Raw genomic sequence first — 20,329 nt, 5'->3', positions numbered from 1 at the left:
TGGAGTTTGGAAATAAACCCAGGCAATCTGGCTCCAGTCTGTGGCTGCTAACTGCTTTCCACTTCAGTTAAGGTTGAGCGAAAGGCTAGACACAGTGGTTCATGCCTATAATACTAGCACTTTGGGAGGCCAAGGCAGGTGGATCACCTGAAGTCAGGAGTTCGAGACCAGCCTGGCCAACATGGCGAAACCCCATCTCTACTAAAAATACAAAAATTAGCTGGGCATGGTGGTGGGCACCTGTAATCCCAGCTACCCGGGAGGCTGAGACAAGAGAAGCCCATGAACCCAGGATGCAGAGGTTTCAATGAGCTGAGATTGCACCACAGCACTCCAGCCTGGGCAGCAGAGTGCAACTGTGTCTCAAAAACAAAAACAAAAAAAGGGATTGGTGGCACTTTTCCCCGCTAGTCTTAGCTGTAGCTCTCTCTTAGAGTGATTGCTGTGGCCTGTGTGTGCAGGCACTGGAGGGTAGATGTAGCTGGGGTAGTTGGGATAGTCTCCATCCTCACAGGGGTGCTTCTGCAGTGACCTACAGGCTTGTGTGGCCACCTTTCGAATGTCAGGTCGTCACCACTGTCTGTTCTTTTCTATGGAGGAAAAGTGAAGGCACTTAGGAAGTACTGGAAAGTCTGAGAAGCACGCTGTGACCAGTGGCTTTGTTTTTGATGGTGTTCAGTAAAAGGATTTGATAGATTTAGCATCAAAACTAACATCTGCTTTGAAATAGACCTAAAGGATAGGATGGTCTTATTCTGAACTTCATAAAGAGCTGATTTCTCATCTTTTCAAAGTCACTATATCTTCATCTCAGTTATGCTGGAAATTTAACTATCTTGTATATAATACATATTTAATGAATGGTGAAATTGGAAGAACTTTCTAGTAGGGAGGAAGGAAACTAACTCAGATCTTAGGAAAGTCCCCCCTGCTACTTACTTTATCGTAACTTGAGGTTTCTGGTCTCTGGCTATCCAAATGTGCAAAAGACAGATGTCTACAGGGAAAGCTAGGACAGCCCTGAAAGGGGAATGGAGACTGTGTGCAGCATGCGCAGGCTACTCCGAAGCCGCAGAGAGAGAAGCCGATTGAACTGAGGCAGCAGGTGCACTGGGTGGAACAAAATGGTTTAGTTGCCTCAGATACCGGAACACCTTCTTTTTTTTTTTTTTTTTGAGACAGTTTCGCTCTTGTTGCCCAGGCTGGAGTGCAGAGGCGCGATCTTGGCTCACTGCAACCTCCGCCTCCCGGGTTTAAGCGATTCTCCTGCCTCAGCCTCCCGAGTGGCTGGGATTACGGGCACCTGCCACCACACCCAGCTAAGTTTTGTATTTTTAGTAGAGGCAGGGTTTCACCATGTTGGCCAGGCTGGTCTCAAACTCCTGACCTCGTGATCTGCCCAGCTCGGCCTCCCAAAGTGTTGGGATTACAGGTGTGAACCACCATGCTCAGCCTGAAACACCTTATTCTTAATTTGAGGGATTCGGTGCAAAATAAATGTAAGTATAAGTCCTCCCACACTTCTGGTGGCTCAGTGCAAGCTTCTATGATTTGAATACTCACCATGTGTTCACTTTGGCTTCAACCATGTCCTAAGGGGAAAGAGATGCCCAGCTAGGAAGGAAGGCTGACAGGTGAACTCACTGGCGACTAGAACCACGTTTGTGAGATACTTGGGGGAGTAAGGGTTGATTTTATTTTCATCAAAGCCAACATGGCCTGCATGCTCTGAGGACAAGGGTGGAAGTTTTCCAATTTAAATGCATCGGACGTAGTCAGCTTGGGGAACTTGGGATCCTCTTGAGGGGCCTTGCCTTCCGTTCTTGCAGTGTGTGAACTGGTAGAGCATTCACAGGGCCTTTCCTGTGTTCTCCCAGCTCCTCTCTGGAGGCAGCTCAGGCGCCCATGGGAACAGTAGTCCATGTTGTATCAGGCATTTAAGGAACTGCAGCTTTGGCCCCAGAAACTGGACCCATTGTGGTCTGTAGAATTTAATTTCTCTGTGTGTCCAGAGGACTTTCTGGGCATGTATGTGTCTTCTCTTTTTGAGGGCTTGATAGTAAATTCCAGGGATTGTGCCATCTCTGTATGACAGCTGCTGCTTGTAAATCAGATGTGTGATGATGGACATGAGACCTAGAAGGGGCTGCAGAAAAGGCATGTGTCCGGGAGCCCAGCCTGGCAATGGTTGGGGTGAGATCATATCTCCGGGGCCTCACAACCAGATCGTGCCTGAAAAGTTCACTTGAGCTGTGTGCAGCTGATTCCAGAGTTGAGAGTTTACTATCTTGCATTTATGGCATTTGTGTAACATTTTAAAAAGTTGTACTTTTCCCGAAAGAAAATAGCTAAAAATTTTTTTTTAAAGCTAATATGGTAGTCATGTAGAAAATGTAAGCAAAATAAAATTGGAAAGTGGAAGTCCCACTACGCAAAGACAGTCACTATTAACACTTAAGATAAAGTCCTTGTACACATCCCTGTCTGGAAATTTTAAGGAATTTATGTAAAGTTAGGATCATACTGTAGGTACTATGCCTAATTTTTCTTTTACCATATTGTGGGCATCATTTTAGATTCACAGGGATCCCTTGAAGCAGAGAATTCAGACATTATTCCCTTTTTGTAGCAATCAAAATGAGATACAGAGAGTCTCATTCGGGGTTCCAGAGTACATAAGCAAGCCAAGAATTCATATTCCTGACTTCGAGCGAGTGCTCATTTCATCCTTGTATTTATAAAGAACTTTATAAAGTGCAAGAGAAAAATCTTTCCCTCTGTATGTTGGAATTCCCCCTAATTACTAGAATTTTGCAGTATGACATAAATTGATCCGTATTTTCAAACATTGTGATTTGGCTGCTTTCTTTACTGGTTTTAGAGCCAAAAATCAGGATATGTGGAGTTGCCTGGGGGTTAGGATCCTGCTTTCCTCCTCATCAACATTCTCTCTTGTCAATACTGATGTGATGCATGAGCCACTGCACCCGACCTGGATTCTTAAAATATATTTTTAAAAAACATAATAATAATAACTCATGTTTATTGATTACTTACTGTGTGTCAGATACGCATCTAAACTTTTTTTCTTTTTTTTTTTTTCTGTCGGGGTCTCACTCTGTCACCCAGGCTAGAGTGCAGTGGTGTGATCTCGGCTCACTGCAACCTCTTATCCCCTGGGCTCAAGTGATCCTTTCATCTCGGCCACTGGGGTAGCTGGGACTACAGGTGTGAACCAACACACCCAGCTAATGTTTGTAATTTTTTGTAGAGACGGGGTTTTGCCATGTTGTCCTGGCTGGTCTCAAACTCCTAAGCTCAAGTGATCCACCTGCCACAGCCTCCCAAAGTGCTGAGATTACAGACATGAGCCACTGTGCCTGGCTGCATTAAAATTTTTAATTGTTTTTTTGAGATTTAATTTACATACCATGTAATTGTTATACATCCTTTGAAAGTGTACCATTCAGTGGTTTTTATGATATTCACAGAGTTGTGCAACCATCACCACAATCAATTTTAGAACATTTCATCACCCCAAAAAGAAACCATGTACCCATGAGCAGTCACTTCCCATTTCTCTCTCTTCCCCCAAGCCCTGAGCAATCACTAATCTATTTTCTGTCTCTAGAGATTTGCTTATTCTGGATATTTCATTTAAATGGAATCAGGCAGTATGTCATCTTTTTGTGTCTGGTTTATTTTACTCAGTATGATATGTTTAAGGTTCATCTCTGTTGTGGCACACATCAGTACTTCATTCATTTTTTATGGCTGAGCAATGCTTGATTGTATGGATACGCTACATTGTGATTATCCATTTATCAGTTAATGGACATTCGGGTTATTTCTACCTTTTGGTTATAAACAGTGCTGCTAAGAACATTTGTGTGCAAGGCATACATTTTCAATTCTCTTGGGCTTATCTGCCTAGGAGTGGAATTTCTTGGTCAAATGTTAAGTCTGTTTTTAGCCTTCTGCGGAGCTTCCAGAGTGTTTACCAACATGACTGCACCATGTTAATTCCCATCAGCAGTGCAGTAGGGTTCCAGTTTCCCCACAGCCTCCTCACCACTTGTTATCAAACTTTTTGAAACTTGGATTCTTAAGCAATTGTTTTTCTGGTAATTCTCCGTGTTACTCAAACCAGGAAGGAATGCTTATTTGGCCTGTGAGTTTATTAAATTACTTCTGTGCAGAGGCAGCACGTCTGTTCTGTGTCCTTGTTCTGAAGGTTGGCTGTGCAGTTAGAATGTGGGATGCCCACGTGCACCAGCACAGGACGTGCATGGTGCCTTTTTGCAGTCACTTAAATACAAATTGTGCCAGTGGCTTTAAAAGTATTTTCTTGGCTGGGCGCGGTGGCTCACGCCTGTAATCCCAGCACTTCGGGAGGCTGAGGTGGGCAGATCACCTGAGCTCAGGAGTTTGAGACCAGTCTGAGCAACATGGCAAACCCCATCTTTACTATAAATACAAAAATTAACTGAGCATGGTGGCGCATGCCTGTAATCCCAGCTACTTGGGAGGCTGAGGCAGGACAATCACTTGTACCAGTGAGGTGGAGGTTGTAGTGAGCCGAGATCGTGCCACTGCACTCCATCCTGGGCGACAGAGCGAGACTGTCTCAGAAATAAAATGAAACAAAAAAGTAAAAGTATTTTCTTTGGAATCTTAGATGTCCATTCACCTTTCCTATCTCTTCTTCTTCTTCTCTCCCTGTCCTTCCCCAGGGACCTGGAAGCCAGAGCACAGAATGAGTTCTTCCGGGCTTTCTTCAGGTTGCCGAGGAAGGAGAAGCTGCACGCGGTTGTGGACTGCTCGCTCTGGACGCCGTTCAGTCGCTGTCACACCGCGGGGCGGATGTTCACCTCTGACAGCTACATCTGCTTTGCCAGCAGAGAAGACGGCTGCTGTAAGATCGTCCTGCCACTCAGAGAGGTAGACCGGCCCTACTGTCTGCTTCCTGAAGCAGCCTTTTGTTGTTCCAACCCAAGGTGGTTCGCTGTGAGATGGAGTGTGGGAGGGGAAGTTCAGACGGCGCGGCTTTGCCATCTGCAGATGGATGGCTACAAGGCTGGGCTTCTTGAGGGAGGCATGGCCTGAACTGGACCATTACCCATTCGGCCATTGCTTTTTCTGCTGTTGCTATGGCATCCTGAAATTTGCTAACAAGTGACTGCTGAGTACAGGGGACTCTAACCTCCACATTATCGATAAAGCTGTTATTAAAAAGTACATGCCTAGAAATTAAAGATTTTTCCAGCAGCTCCTAGGAATGAATCCTCCCCTTTCACTCACCAAAAAAAAAAATAAAGGAAAAAAAAAGCAACCTACAAAAAAATCACCTTTTAAAAATAAATGGTAAATTGACTGGCTTTTATATGCTCCTGGAACTGCAGTTAAAAATTCTAAAATGCTTCCTTTGACAGGGATCAGGTCCCTTCTTCCTATAAAATACTGCAGTTCTCTTTTCGGAAATGGGGGCTCAGATTATGTCTAGACTGAACGGCTCAGTCCTTTGGCTTCAGGGCAGCAGCTCTGGTGAGATGGTACCCACAACTCTGTTTACACGTCAGGACCTCCAGATTCTTCTTTCTGATAACAAATGTTCTGAGCATTATTCTTTGGAAAAACTCAAAACTCTTTAAATTTTTTCTTTTTTTTTTTTTTAGAGAGGAGGGTCTCACTGTATTGTCCAGCTGGTCTCGAACTCCTGGGCTCAATCGATCCTCCCATTTGGCCTCTGACAATGCTGGGATTACTCCTTGTGGTCTCCTACCTCCATGTTGTTACTCTGTAGTAGATGTCTTCATTTTACAAATATTTTTACTTATTAATGGAGCAAGAAATCCAGAAGCCAACTTACATGCTTAAAAAATTTATTTTGGTAATGTGTACCTAACCAGAAATGACATTTTAACTATTTTAAGTGTATGGCTCAGTGGCATTAAGTACATTCACACTGTTGTGCAACCATCAGCACCATCCATCTCCAGAACTCTTTCATCACTGACAACGGAAACACTGTCCCCATAAAACAACTCCCCTCTTCCCCTTCCCTCAGCCCCTAGCAACCATCCTTCTACTTCCCATCTCTATGAATTTCACTCCTCCGGGTACCTCATACAAGTGGATTCACACAGGATTTGTGACTGGCCTTGTTCACTTAGCATAATGCCCTCGGGGCTCATCCATACCAGAGCCTCTGTCCGAATCCCCCTCCTCTTCAAGGCTGGGTCATACTCCGTTGTATGGGTAGACCACACTTTGTTATCCAGTCGCCCCTTGATGCAGCCTTGCACAGCCTCCCCTTGTGGCGGTGGTGAGCAGTGCCGCTTTCTCACCTTTGCATCATCTCCTTTCTGCAGTAATTGTGCCTTGCCCTGTGTTTCGGGACATCTTCTGCATATGTAATAACATGCCTGCCTTCCTCCTGCCTTCCTCCCTCCCTGCTGTCCCTGCATGTTGCCTCTCGCGCAGGTGGTGAGCATCGAGAAGATGGAGGACACGAGCCTGCTGCCGCACCCCATCATCGTCAGCATCAGAAGCAAGGTGGCCTTCCAGTTCATCGAGCTCCGGGACCGAGACAGCCTGGTGGAGGCGTTGCTTGTGAGGTTGAAGCAGGTCCATGCCAACCACCCCGTGCACTACGACACCTCTGCGGATGATGACATGGTATGGTCTCTCCGGACCCTGATGATCCCCTTCTTCATGTCTCAGGCCGTGGTCTCCAAAGGGGAGTACACATGAGGAGACCCATGTGGGGACGAGAAGAGTGTGGGGCGCGTGTGTGGTCTGCTGTCATTTCTGATGTGCCGGGTGTCCTGAGAGGGTGTGGGGAATTGCCCCACAGCTTGGAGGGGGTGACGGGGACACCACTCACAGGTGAGAAGGGTTGCTATCCCTGCTCCTGAGGTTCAAGGATGGCCTGATTAGAGGCACATGTAACCCGCTAAAAGAGGAGCTTCGTCGGCCCTGAGGTTGGGTAGCTGCACAGGTGGCCCTGGGGTGGCTGGGGCCTGGTCTCCTTTCTTCATGTATCTTCTGGGGAGAAAAGGAGGTGCAGCCTCTCTCTATCCCAGGGCTCCTTTCTCAGGATGGCCATCCTCCTGTCCATAAGCTGAGGGGAGGCTGGGCTGCCCATTAGGAACTGTGTATGGACCCAGATACAGACCTGGGCTCTGGGGACAGGGGCAGCCTCCCCCGGAGCATGCGGTGGGACTGTGTCTTTCTAGGAACCCTGTCTGGTCTGGCGTCAGTCTGTCTCCCCCGAGTCACTGAAGTCTGCTATGCCCATGCATCCAAAGGCCACACAAAGACTGTCCCCTCGACTAAAGCCATGATTTTCTCCTCTTTTCTCTCTGTCTCTCTCTCTCTTGCTGTGCAGGCGTCACCCGTGTTTCATTCAGCAAGCATGTGCGGTGACCACAGGTTTGGGGATCTTGAAATGGTGCCTTCTCAAAGTAGCGAGGAGAGTGAAAAAGAGAAGAGGCCGCTGCTGCACCCCGATGCCCTGGTCACTGCCTTCCAGCAGTCAGGCAGCCAGAGCCCCGACTCCCAAATGGTGGGTGACGCCTGGTGTCCAAGCTGGACCACAGAGCTGAGCCGTGGGTTTAGGGGGTTGCCCAGCTGTTTAAGTCACCATGGAACACGACACCTAACCTTGGGAAGCTAGCGCTCCTCCTCCCTCTTGTTCTCATGGGTGAAAAGTGAGAGGGGTCCACTGAGGTGGTCAGAGGACTGAGGGACAGCTCTCCCACCCACCGTTCGGTAACCCTCGGGCAGCTCTCAGCTGCGGGGCCTGGGGAGCTGCCCGCGCTGCCCCTTGGGGGTCCCTCTCCTTCCAGCCAGTGCTGTCTGTGTGCCCCTCATTCCAGCTTTCGTTTTTTTTGTCTTCTGGGAGAAGGGGTCACCAGTCTTCTAGTTTTACTAAACTGGAAATATTTTTGCTATATTTACTTACAGATTTCCTCTTTGTAGGGAGAACTTGAGGGAAATGTCACGTATAGTCTGGTAAAGATACTGCAAGTTGTGCTTTGAAGTGGGGCCATGGCAGGCAGGGAGCACCCGGCAGTGGCCATGAACCTGTTACCCCGAGCTGATTTTTGGTCACTTAACGGCTCCTGTAAAATCTGTTGTTGGTTTTATTTATCCAAAACTGAGCCTTCTCATAGGCTTTACACCTGGATCCTTAATTAACTTCTGTTGACAAAATGTATGAGAATGTTAAATATATGTATGTATTTCTGCCATTACTGGAGAATACAGATAATCAAAAGCAAATATAAATACCTTGTTTAAAAGGCACTAAACGTTCCTGCCACCTAGGGGTAATTTCAGGTATTTTCAGTTGCCTAGGGAAATGGTATCTTTCTCATTCCTGTTAATGAGAACAATGCAGTTTCTTTCAGGTTTCAGTTTTCCCTCTGGCTGTCAGGAAGCTCGGGAAGTTGTGATACCCCTGTACTCCCCTTTGCCCTCCGAGCTGACCAGTGTCTTTTCGGCAGATGAAACATCCTGAGAAAGCTTCCACCAGTGTCCCCCTTACCCACCCCTCCCTCCCATCTGATTTGGGCTACTTTAATACTTGGATTTACCTATCCTTGTTATCAGCCTTGCTAAGGAAATTGTATTTTATTTGTATAAATGCTCCCCCTGGGCTCTGAGCTCCTGCAGGGCTGTCCTCTGTGCCCCCGGTAGAGGTTCAGAAATATTTGTGGCTTGAATACAAATGTTCTTGCCCGTTGCTGTTGGCAGAGGCAGTACTTCCTCCATCACCAGTGGTGCCTTGGTGGGCGGGGGTGGTGAGGACGGACTTCTTTGTACATTAAGAATATTCCCATTTCCAGTCCAGAGAACAGATAAAAATAAGCCTGTGGAATGACCACTTTGTGGAATACGGCAGAACCGTGTGTATGTTTCGCACAGAGAAGATTCGGAAGCTCGTAGCCATGGGCATCCCTGAATCTTTGCGTGGGAGACTTTGGCTTCTCTTCTCAGGTAAGCGCTCTTGGTGTCTCTAAGCTACTTGTTCTTTTTGTCATGGACACAGGAACAGCCCACCCGGCCTGGAGCAGCGCATGTGTTTATGTGCAGATGACATGGTTCTGTCCTTGGGTCATTCCTGTGATTTCCCAGCTGAGGACTTCCACCCACTGTTGTGTCAGCTGTGGGACCTGGGTCAGGCTGCCTGGGCCTCTGGGCTGTGGCATCCAACTGGGTAAATGTGAGGTCTGGGCACAGTGACGGCCACTCCTTTAAAAATGCCTTCTACATAGTGCTGAGAATTCTATTCAGAACCTCCTGGAAGTGAAGTGTCTGTAGTGTGTGAGCTCTGAAGTAGATGAAACAAAAAGTCGTCATCCATTGTCAACTGGCTGGGCTGCTGAAACACATCTCTCAGAGTGTGGCTACCATGGGTCCCTCCTCCAGTGAAGACAGGTGGCAGGCACCAGAGGCAAAAGTGTAGATTTCCCTTCTGTTCCATTTCCTCTGTTCTGCTGGACCTATTCAGGGAGGGCCTCTTTTAGCCTCAGAACCCTGGGGCCTCTCCCTGCACCTATTGGAGAACGCCTGGGAACCCTTATCAGGACATTTAATGATGGATGGGCTGAGCCTGGGACCAAACTTCCCCAGGAACATACTGGGTAGGCATTTGTCCGTCTCTCCGTATCAGCTGTGAGCCACTTGCTCCTTGGGGCAAAGGAGCTTGGGCCCAAGGGCAGGAAGGGAAGGCCCTACCATTGGAGTGTGCCTTTGCTGCTCCTCAGGGTGCTGTGGGAGGCCAGGTGAGAGGGTCCCTTCCCCAGATGTCCTCATGGTGCTCTTGTCAGCATGGAGGCGCCTGGAGGCTGGGCTGGGTACCTGTGCCCTGCTCCGTCACTCTTCCTGGGACTGGAAGCATCCCTTGTCCTACTTCACCATCAGCCTCTTGCTGGTTCCTTATCTACCCCCAACTTTGTCCCTCACTTTCCTCTTCCCTGTCTCCTCCCAGCCCCCAACCTCCTGCCTGAGATGCCCGGACACAGCCCTCATACTGACTGGCACGCTCACTGTGCTTGGTGTGGTTGCTGGTCACTGATGTTGCCTGCACCACTGCGCCCCTCATCTCCCTCCTGCCTCCAGGCTTCTGTAGCTAACTTCCAGAGGCGCAGCACTGAAACACCTCCTTTTAAAAGTGAAAAATGTCTTCTGTATTTTTGTATGTAAAAATAACAACATCCATTCATAGTTGAAAAATAAAGGCATGGAGGAGCGAGCAAAGACAGTGCTTCCTTCCTCAGAATCCACCACCTGAAGGTGAGGCCTGTCACTGCCCAAGGCCTGCATTCCTCTAGGTCTCTTTAACGCATATGTGCGCGCACACACATATGCATGCACAGACACACATGCACACACACATGCATGCACAGACACACGTGCGCACACACGCATATGCACACACTTTTCATAAGGGATGCATTCATCCCTCCATCTTGCCCACCTGGTGAGGCCTGGGCTGTAGCTCTGGCTGTGGGTGGCTGGCGCAGGAGTTTTCTGGGCTCAGTCCTTCTGCAGTTTGTGCATCTCAGATCTGACTTCGGAGTTTGATGTGGGCGCTGTGCTGCTGGCCCCTTCACTCCATCATAGCTGCGCCCCCTCATGTGCCTCACGCATCGGTGCTCAGTGTCATTTCTTGTTGAATTAATGCATGAAATTTCCGTGTGCGTGCACATGCTTGCACACTCCTGTTACTAGGGAATACAATGTGTAAAAGCATATTAATACAGTTATTTCTGTTATGAGCTTTCTCCCCTTCGCTCTATAAGGTTATTCTTGGAAAAGCCATACTATTTTTTAAAATTTGTTTTTTGGACTAGGCTATATGGCAGAAATGAAGTCCTTACCCTGTCGCCCAGGCTGGAGTGCAGTGGTGTGATCTCGGCTCGCTGCAGCCTCTGCCTCCTGGGTTCAAGGCATTCTCCTGCCTCAGCCTCCTGAGTAGCTAGGATTATAGGCACCCGCCACCACGCCTGGCTGATTTTTATATTTTTAGTAGAGATGGGATTTCACCATGTTGGCCCGGCTGGTCTTGAACTCCTGACCTGAAGTGATCCACCCGCCTCGGCCTCCCAGATTGCTGGGATTACAGGTGTGAGTCACTGTACCCAGCCAATATTTTGTCCCTCAGTAAGTAACGAGATCCCACTGGGGTCCCCTGATGGGACCAGCGTCCTCTTCATCATGACACCATCCTAGTAATCATTCCCCCTTGAAACATTGCTTTTAAAACTCAGATGCTGTGACGGACCTTGCCTCACACCCTGGTTACTACGGGAATCTGGTGGAGGAGTCCCTGGGGAAATGCTGCCTGGTAACCGAGGAGATAGAACGAGACCTGCACCGCTCGCTGCCAGAGCACCCCGCCTTCCAGAACGAAACGGGGATTGCTGCTTTGAGGAGAGTCTTGACGGCTTATGCCCACCGGAACCCCAAGATTGGATACTGCCAGGTGAAAGGGGTGTGCTCTGGGGCGTCGAGAGTCTTTAGTTGGTGTCTCACATTGACCTTCCCAGGGTTTCATTTCCATTCCCAGTCATCCGGTCCTGAGTGTTGTCACGTGAAGGCACTGTACTCGGTCCCTTTTCGGAAAGAAAGTATCAAGTGAGGGCCAGAGGGACTCATCTTCTTATAATCAGCGAATCATGAGGTCAGGAGATCGAGACTGTCCTGGCCAACATGGTGAAACCCCGTCTACTAAAAGTACAAAAATTAGTTGGGCATGGTGGCACATGCCTGTAATCCCAGCTGCTCAGGAGGCTGAGGCAGGAGAATCGCTTGAACCAGGGAGTCAGAGGTTGTGGTGAGCCGAGATCACGCCACTGCGCTCCAGCCTGGCGACAGAGCGAGAGTCTGTCTCAAAAAAAAATGTACTGAGTTCCTGAAAAGAGGAGCGTGCATGTGTAGTGGTTGTTGGTGGCAGGGCAGATTCAGTCTTCGACGCCCCTCTTGAGCTCAGACATAGGAGGGCATTAATAGAATTTCTAGACCTCTACAGAAATTACAGGAATTATTTAAAATGGCACCGCTATTTGGGGAGAAAGAAGATGATCAGGGCCGATCCCCTTCCTTTAGGACACATGAGTGGAGATGAGATGTCTGCTGAGCTTTCCCGAGCTGAGGGTGTGGTCAGCAGGCAGTCCATTAAAGCAGCAGCCAAACCCAGCACAAGCCGGGATTAGTGAAGCTCCTGACATTTAAAAATTTAAGATTTCAAACTTCGTTTTCCTGTGAATAAGCAAAGTCAATGAGCGAATTAAGTTGTGTGTGTGTGTGCGCGCACGTGCATGCGTGTGTGTCTGTTTGAACAAACAGAGAAGAGCTGGATTTAAACCACCCCTAAGACTTGCACCTCAGCTAGATTCCACATTGCTGGATGGGGGCCGGAGCTGAGTGGTGGCTGATCGCTCAGCTGGGTGTGTCCTGTGAGGACAGTGTTGGTATCATGGTCATTCCACTGCACAGTGTCAGTGTGGCTGGTGTACACTGGATCTCTCACCTATGAAACCTTTACTTTTGTGGGTTGTTTGGGCTTGGATGCTTGTAACGTCTCTGTGGCATCACGTGGGCTGGTCAGTAACTGCCCTCCTTGACTCCCGAGCAGTCCATGAACATCCTGACCTCCGTGCTGCTGCTGTACGCCAAGGAGGAGGAAGCCTTCTGGCTGCTGGTTGCCGTGTGTGAGCGGATGCTGCCCGATTACTTCAACCACCGAGTGATCGGTAAGCAGACCCCCTCCTCCTCCTGTGTACCTGGGGAAGAGTGACAGAGCCTGGGCAGGATGTTTCTCATCAGTCCTGTTTACAGAATCTGTCAGTACCACTCAGCTAGTCTGTTTGCAAACACAGTTTGACTTCTGAATTTGCAAAACTAACTCGGGAAGTTCTCTGCACAGTTCTGACAATGTAGTGGAATAAAGACCTACAGAGTCGGGATTAAAACAAACACATGACTTTAGATGGATAGCTGAACTTACAAGAAGGGAAGAAAGATCCAAGGCCCAGGAAACAAGTCAGAAAGTGAAAACCAGGGTGGTTTTCCACGGATGCCATGGCCTGGAAAGGGAGGGTGGGGATGTTGGGGGATGCCTCTCGGTAGCCCAGGGAGCTTGTTCAGACAGAAGGCCCTCGGTTCCCCTAGAGACAGGAGGCAGGTGGGACGGAACTAGAGACCCTCAAGGCCCTTGTGGTCAGTTCAAGGGCAGACTTGGAAAAGTCCCCCACTTCCATAAGGACATCCTAAGAAAGCTCATTGGCTGCTGTCTGGACTCTGGGTAACCTGTGGCCTTGCAAAACTCCTGCGCTGGGTACCTGACTTTCATGTGGTTGAGATTTAAATGTGTATCGTCTCTGTGGTCCGGCAACCTCCTGGTAAACAATACAAAAATGGCTTTGGGCTGGTGATACTCTTAAGGACCCTTCCTAGTAATTCACATGAGAGATAGAGCTGGCCTAAAATTAGGGTGGCAGCCCTGGGAACAGAACCAACTTCAGACAGAATTTAGCAACTGGGTGGATGTAGGAGCAAAGCGGGAGGAAGGCGCCTTTAAAGACTCTGCCCTCAGGACTGAAGGGTGAACCCTAGGAATAAGGAGGGGCAGGTGGGTGGTGTGGTCAGCTGGGAAGGCGGTGATGGCTCTGTGCCTTCTGGCCCAGGTGTGCCGTTCCCTGAGCCTTCGGCCGTGCACACCAGCTCCTCCGTGTGCCTGAGTGGCTAGCTGGCTTGCTTCCCTTTTTACTTTGTGTTGTGGGAAGCAGCATAAGGAACAGAGCAGCAAGGAGTAATTAAAACCTCGGCGTCATTGAGAGACATGCTGTCAAAGCCACTGTTGATGATTGTTGCTGTGTGACAGCTCATATGCAACAGTGCCAACTAGACCCTCTGTGAGAGTGCACGTGCCTGTGTGGACACTGCCCCAAGACAGGAGGGGACCTTTGGAACACATGCATCACCCCAGCAAGTTCTCTTCTGCCCCCTTCAGTACCACAGGCACCAGCTGGTACTGAGTTCTGTCAGCATGGATTAATTTGGCCTACTCTTGAACCTTGTATAAATGTACTCATGGAGGACGGGGTCTTCTGTGTCTGGCTTCTGTCACACAGCAGAGTGTCTGTAAGAGGCTGCCATGTTGTTGGTGTGTTTGTAGAGCTTGTTCCTCTTTGTTGCTGAGTAGGATTTCACTGGTGTGCTTGTCCAGTCACCTGCTGATGTGCATTTTAGTTGTTTCCAGTCTTGGAATATGGTAAATAAAGTAGCAGTGAGCAGTCATATAAGTGTTTTTATGAATATATACTGTCATTTTTCTTGGATATTTACCTAGGAGAAGAATTGAGGGGTCATATGTTAGATGTATGACTTACTAAGAAACTCAGTGTTCCAGAGTGGATGTAACATGTTCATTTGTCTCATACCAGTGTTGTAGGAGAGTTCAGCTTACTCCACATCCTTGCTAACACTTGGTATTGTCCATCTTTTTAATTTTAGGCATCTAGTGGGTAAGAAGTAGTATAATTATGGTGGTTTTAATTTGCATTTCTCTGATGATTAATGATGTCTCTTTGCTTACTGACCATTTGTTTATTGACTCTTCTGAGTGTTCAAATCTTTAGCCTCTTTAAAAAAGGTTGGTTGTTACCTTCTAAGTTGCGAGAGTTCTTGCTTTTGAATATAAGACCTCTGTCAGGCATATGGATTGCAAATATTTTCTCCAAGTTTGAAGCTTGCATTTTCATTTTATTAATGGTGTCTTTTGTAGAATAGCAGTTTTAATTTTGACGAAATCCAGTTTACAGTTTTTTCTATGGTTAGTACTTTTTATGTCATAAGAAATGTATTTTTCTTAAATTTTATTCTAAAAATTTTACAGTATTAACTTTCATATGTAGGTCTATGGTCTAGTTCAGATGTGTTTTTCTGTATGGTGTGAGGTAGAGGCTAGTGTTCCTTTTTTATTTCCCCCATGCTAGTGTCCAGCTGATCAAGCAGTATTTTTTTTTTTAAGGCTATCTTTTACCCATTGAATTACCTTGGTCTAAATGTCAGAATCAATGAACTAAGCATGGATGCTTTTCTGGACTCAAATTCCATCTCTTTGTTCTGTTTACCTCAAAGTGATTTTTATTTTGGACTGATCTTAGAGAGTGAGTCTCACCCCAGCTAGAGCCCTGTGGTCTTCCTTTTCCAGGGGCGCAAGTGGACCAGTCTGTCTTCGAGGAGCTCATCAAGGGTCACCTCCCGGAGCTGGCGGAGCACATGAACGACCTCTCAGCCCTGGCTTCCATCTCTCTGTCGTGGTTCCTGACCCTGTTCCTCAGCATCATGCCTCTAGAGAGTGCGGTGAATGTGGTAGATTGCTTCTTCTATGATGGCATCAAAGCCATCTTCCAACTGGGACTGGCTGTGCTTGAGGCCAATGCTGAGGACCTGTGCAGCAGCAAGGACGATGGCCAGGCCTTGATGATCCTCAGCAGGTGGGCCCCGCTGCGCCTCTGTGGCCAACCAGAGATGGAGGAGGCAGCAGCACGTGCCCAGTAGGGCTATCCATGGGGAAGTTGTTGTTTTTTTTTTTTTTTTTTTTTTATTGAGACAGAGTCTCACTCTGTCGCCCAGACTGGAGTGCAGTGGCACAATCTGCTCACTACAACCTCCGCCTCCCAGCTTCAAATGATTCTCCTGCCTCAGTCTCCCGAGTAGCTGGGACTACAGGAACCCACCACCACGCTCGGCTAATTTTTGTAATTTTGGTAGAGACGGGGTTTCACCATGTTGGCCAGGCTGGTCTCGAACTCCTGGCCTCAAGTGATCCACCCACCTCGGCCTCCCAGAGTATTGGGATTATAGGCGTGAGTCACTGCCTGGCCCCTGTGGAGGTTTTCTGTTCCACTCTGCCTCTTGACATTCTGTGGCCTCCCCGAGCCAGTTTGCCATGTGGCACTGTCCCAGGCATGGGGTGAAGGGTGACATCGTCTCTCACTCCTTTCCACAGTGAGAGAGTCCAGGAAGAGCAGGGCCGTAAACAGGGCTTGGGGGACACCGGGCATCATGGTGTCAGGCAGCCAGCGAGAGGTTGCAGACATTTTCTGCATAAGGCTAGTGAGCAGCAGTGAGGGAAAAGGCCCACTAGGATGAGCACCAGAGCTGGGCTTTCTAGGAGCCGAGGGCAAGTCAGATGACATTGAAAGAGGGGGTTCTTTTTCAGAGCATAATGGAAGCTTAACCTTGCATGTATGCACAGAATGTTGGGCTTACTTCACTGGAGAGTTTCAGGCCTGGAAAGCCACCTGTGGAGCCCGATCCACAAGCCGGGCTTCATGGCTGCTTCTCGCTTCTCTAAAATGAGCGGAGCAGCCGCAGCCTTGCCCTCCTCCCAGGTGTTGGTGTTTGAAGTGCCCTGGCATGTCTGACACCGTAAAGGCAGCACGTGTTGTGTGGTACCCGAATGAGGATGGACTTGGGTGTTGACGGGGCGGTGTGTTCAGGTTTCTAGATCACATTAAGAATGAGGACAGCCCAGGGCCCCCAGTTGGCAGCCACCATGCCTTTTTCTCCGACGACCAGGAGCCCTACCCTGTGACTGACATTTCAGACCTGATCCGGGATTCCTATGAGGTAACGGGAACCCCCGTCCCGTGCCCCGTTGTAGCCCCCAACCCCCTGGGAATCGTGACTGGGGGATGGATGTGGAGGGAGGTTCCTGGGCCACTTCCTGTCTCCACACTTCGGATGAGCATGGGACTGGGCAAGTGGTCCCTTGTTTCCCTGCAGAAATTTGGAGACCAGTCTGTGGAGCAGATCGAACACCTGCGTTACAAGCACAGGATCAGGGTTCTCCAGGGCCACGAGGACACCACAAAGCAGAACGTGGTGGGTAGCAGACGCCTCATGCTGGTGCTCACGGTATTGGGGAGCCAACCTGGAAGTGTGTGTCCTTTTTGGTCATGTCATAAGAATGCCAGCTTTGGAAGATGAATTTTGTTTTTGCATTACGTTAACAACGTAGGGTGAAGTAGTGTGGAAACAGTGCGGGCTTTGGAGCCGGGTGGGTACTCAGCACTGTGAGCCCGTTTCCCATGTAAAATGGGGGTAACAGCGCCCGCTGCGCAGTTACATGAGGTTGGGGTCTATAGTGCCTAGCACAGGGGGCCTGCAGGGGCATTAGCCGGTGCTCAGAAGGCTCCTCCTGCTCGTGCTGTTTCTCTGCTAGCTTCCTGGCTTCCATTAGAGCTCAGTAGGTTTGTTCTTAGGCACTGATGTGTGAACTGGAAAGACACTGAGGATGAAACACCTGGGAAAGATACCTGGAAGTGATCTTTATGTTAGAAAAGAGCCTTTGCAGGAGGGAAGCTGGTGCATGGGCCCCTTGGGTCCCTTTCAGGAGGAAGAGTCCCCTCCTGCCCCGACCCCCGGGGTGCAGGCCTAGATGTCATGCCATTGCTGTTCATTCTTTCCTCAAGCTTCGAGTCGTTATCCCGGAAGTCTCAATTCTTCCTGAAGACCTGGAGGAGCTCTATGACTTATTCAAGGTATGCAGCTCTGGGAGGACGAGGGGTTCCAGGCCCTGAGCTGGCCCGAGCTGTGGTGTCCAGCCTGCCCAGGGGCCAGCATGCAGCTGCCTGCAGGGCTCTGTGGAACAGAGGCTGGAGCTGCCCCCCTTGAAGCTGTCTTAGCCTGCCTACTCACTTCTACCCAGAAACCTCTCTCCCCACCCTCCGCCCTGGAACATGGGAGGAGGGAGCCAGGGTGCTCTTTGGGCAGCCCAGCAGGCCTGGCCTCGCACTGAAGCAGCTGCACTCTGCTGGGAAGGCTTCGTTGCTGTGATCCACTCTGCTCGCCACTGCTCTGAGTGCGGGCTCTGGGTCCTAGTCCGCAGGAGATGAAACAGTGACCCTTATTGAAATCATCACCCGATGCACTTTTTAATTACTTGTGACCCCACCCCACAGTACATGCGTGCATATTTTCATATTTGTGTGGCAGGTATGCATGCAAGTTCACATTCTATTATTCCTTAACATTCTTCCATGTTGCCGTATAGTCTTAATCATTTTAAATAACTCTATGATCTGTCATACAGCTAATACTTAATATAGTTAATGAGATTTTTAATATTTGGATATTTACCTGGAATCATCCTGCAAAGAACATCTTCAGGCATGTTTGCTAGAGTTTTCTTGCTCAAAACAGTGAATGGAAATGAGGAAGAGAGGCAGGCACATTGGTGGACTCTTGCTACCCTGGCAGAGAAGGGGAGGAAGTGCAGCTGCAGAAAGCAAGCCTGGCAGGGAAAGGAGTGCAGCTGCCCCAGCTCGTCCTGGTGGGGGCTCCGTGCCCCTTTCCTTCCTGAGCTCAGGTTCCCGGCACAACTGAAATGAGTCAGCACAGTTCAGGGCTTCGGAAGCCATGGAGCAGGCCTTTCCCTGCAGTCACTGACGGGATTGTTGGGCTGGTTGGTAGGTTCCTGCACTCCTCATTCCTAATGAGCAGGATATGTGGTGAGAATTAGCAGGCCGCTTTCTCCTGTAAATATCATGTTTGCACGTTTTATTGTTTCCTTTGTTGTGTGAAGGCAAAATATGAAGTCACAGGTTACTTGGTATCCCAACCCCCCAGCCTTATTTTGGCTTTTGTCAAGGAAGGAAAACGGAATATTAGGAACATAAAAGTAGGCAAACAAATTAGGTGAGTTTTGGCTTGTGTGTTTTTTTACCTTAAAAAGACTTTTACTTATTTAGGGCTAATTGTTCTCAAGTTGAGAGAGTAGGAACCTTCGCATGCCGGAATTTATGTAATTTAAAGGATGGCTTTAAATTCACAATAAAAACAAATTTTGTTAAGTACCAGCCACATCGTTCATGTTTCATAGGAAAGATTAAAGAAGGCCTTCAGAGCCAACCATGCTTGTTTCCTGTTTCTGTCCTTCCTATGAAGGACGAACAGTGTTGGTTGGTACTTGAGAAAATTTATTTTTATTGTTAGTTTAAAGCCATTCTTTAAATCACATAAATTCAGGTCTGTGATATCTCCTTTTCTCTCATATTGAGAACAGCTTCATTACTTTATCTCCGCAAGTAGGATGTGAACAGGATAAATACAGACTTGGTGCATAAGCTACTCCTGGAAGCATGGGGCCTGAAACAGTGCCTTGTGTATTCCACAAATGCGTTCGTACTGCTAAGCAGTGAAATTCACCCAGTGTTGCTGGGTTATTGTGCTCTAGAGAGCATTTGGTCTCTTCAGTGTTATTTTGCTTCCTTTCATGTTCTGCATAAGACTTATTTTCGAAGTTTAATTGAAAGACACAAAGCTAAATAAAATTACACCTACTCTTACCATTGAAAAAAGAAAAAGCTTCTAAGCAAGAAAGGAAAGTGGCTGGGTGCAGTGGCTCACACCTGTAGTCCCGGCACTTTGGGAGGCCAAGGTGGGCGGATTACTTGAGGTCAGTAGTTCAAGAGCAGCTTGGCTAACATCGTGAAAACCTGTCTCTACTAAAAATACAAAAATTAGCTGGGTGTGGTGACGCACACCTGTAATCCCACTGACTTGGGAAGCTGAGGCAGGAGAATTGCTTGAACATGGGAGGTGGAGGTTGCAGTGAGCCAAGATCACACCACTGCACTCCAGCCCTGGAGACAACAGTGAAACTCCGTCTCAAAATAAATAAATAAAAATTAAAAAAAAAAAAAAAAGGACCTATCATGCCCCTATCACCCTCCCTGTACAGGTAATTACGGTTAACAATTTGCATATCTTTCCAGAATTTTCCCTCTTGTGTCTGTCTATAAATACACACATGCCTACAATACATATATACACACTCACTTTTCTTTCCCACATAGAAGTGAAATTATAGTATATATAATGACCTGCAGGTTTTTTTTTTGTTTCAGTTGACCATATATCATGAACTTTGTTCTAGATGAGAATCTATAGATCTTTTCTCATACTTTTTTAGTGATTGCCGTTTCCTCGTAGGGCCGAACTCTGATATATTTAATCATTCATCTCTTGAGTGACATTTGTGTTGCTTCCGGTTGTTGCTGCTTGACATTGAGCACCTATGCATTTCCTGGTCCCCAGTGCTGCTGATTCTGTAGAATGTGTTCCTTGAAGTGGAACTGTTGGCTCATGGGTGACGTATATATCCAACTTTAGTCAGTACTGCTAAAGCATTTTTAATTTTTTCAAATGACAGTTCGGGCTGGGCACAGTGGCTTATGTCTGTAATCTCAGCACTGTGGGAGGCCAGCGCAGGTGGATCACTTGAGTTTCGGAGTTTGAGACCAGC

The 20,329-nt window shown here is 48.1% G+C and overlaps 1 protein-coding gene across 1 annotated transcript in view; it reads left to right on the top strand.

Annotated features, from left to right (window-relative positions):
- The window catches only part of TBC1D8 (TBC1 domain family, member 8 (with GRAM domain)), a 207,550-nt gene that overhangs the window by 166,295 nt on the left and 20,926 nt on the right, over nucleotides 1-20,329 (top strand). The window contains exons 8-17 of the mRNA XM_011956582.1: nucleotides 4,734-4,941; nucleotides 6,484-6,678; nucleotides 7,391-7,567; nucleotides 8,853-9,003; nucleotides 11,280-11,494; nucleotides 12,647-12,764; nucleotides 15,227-15,512; nucleotides 16,521-16,650; nucleotides 16,807-16,905; nucleotides 17,496-17,564. Of these exons, the coding sequence (XP_011811972.1) occupies nucleotides 4,734-4,941; nucleotides 6,484-6,678; nucleotides 7,391-7,567; nucleotides 8,853-9,003; nucleotides 11,280-11,494; nucleotides 12,647-12,764; nucleotides 15,227-15,512; nucleotides 16,521-16,650; nucleotides 16,807-16,905; nucleotides 17,496-17,564 (1,648 nt within the window). The remainder of the gene's footprint in view (nucleotides 1-4,733; nucleotides 4,942-6,483; nucleotides 6,679-7,390; nucleotides 7,568-8,852; nucleotides 9,004-11,279; nucleotides 11,495-12,646; nucleotides 12,765-15,226; nucleotides 15,513-16,520; nucleotides 16,651-16,806; nucleotides 16,906-17,495; nucleotides 17,565-20,329) is intronic.

Source organism: Colobus angolensis, unplaced genomic scaffold (genome assembly GCF_000951035.1).
Source record: "Colobus angolensis palliatus isolate OR3802 unplaced genomic scaffold, Cang.pa_1.0 Scaffold42, whole genome shotgun sequence".
NCBI classification, from domain to species: domain Eukaryota; kingdom Metazoa; phylum Chordata; class Mammalia; order Primates; family Cercopithecidae; genus Colobus; species Colobus angolensis.
Note: the sequence above shows the minus strand (reverse complement) of the source record. Positions and strands in the feature narration are given on the sequence as shown.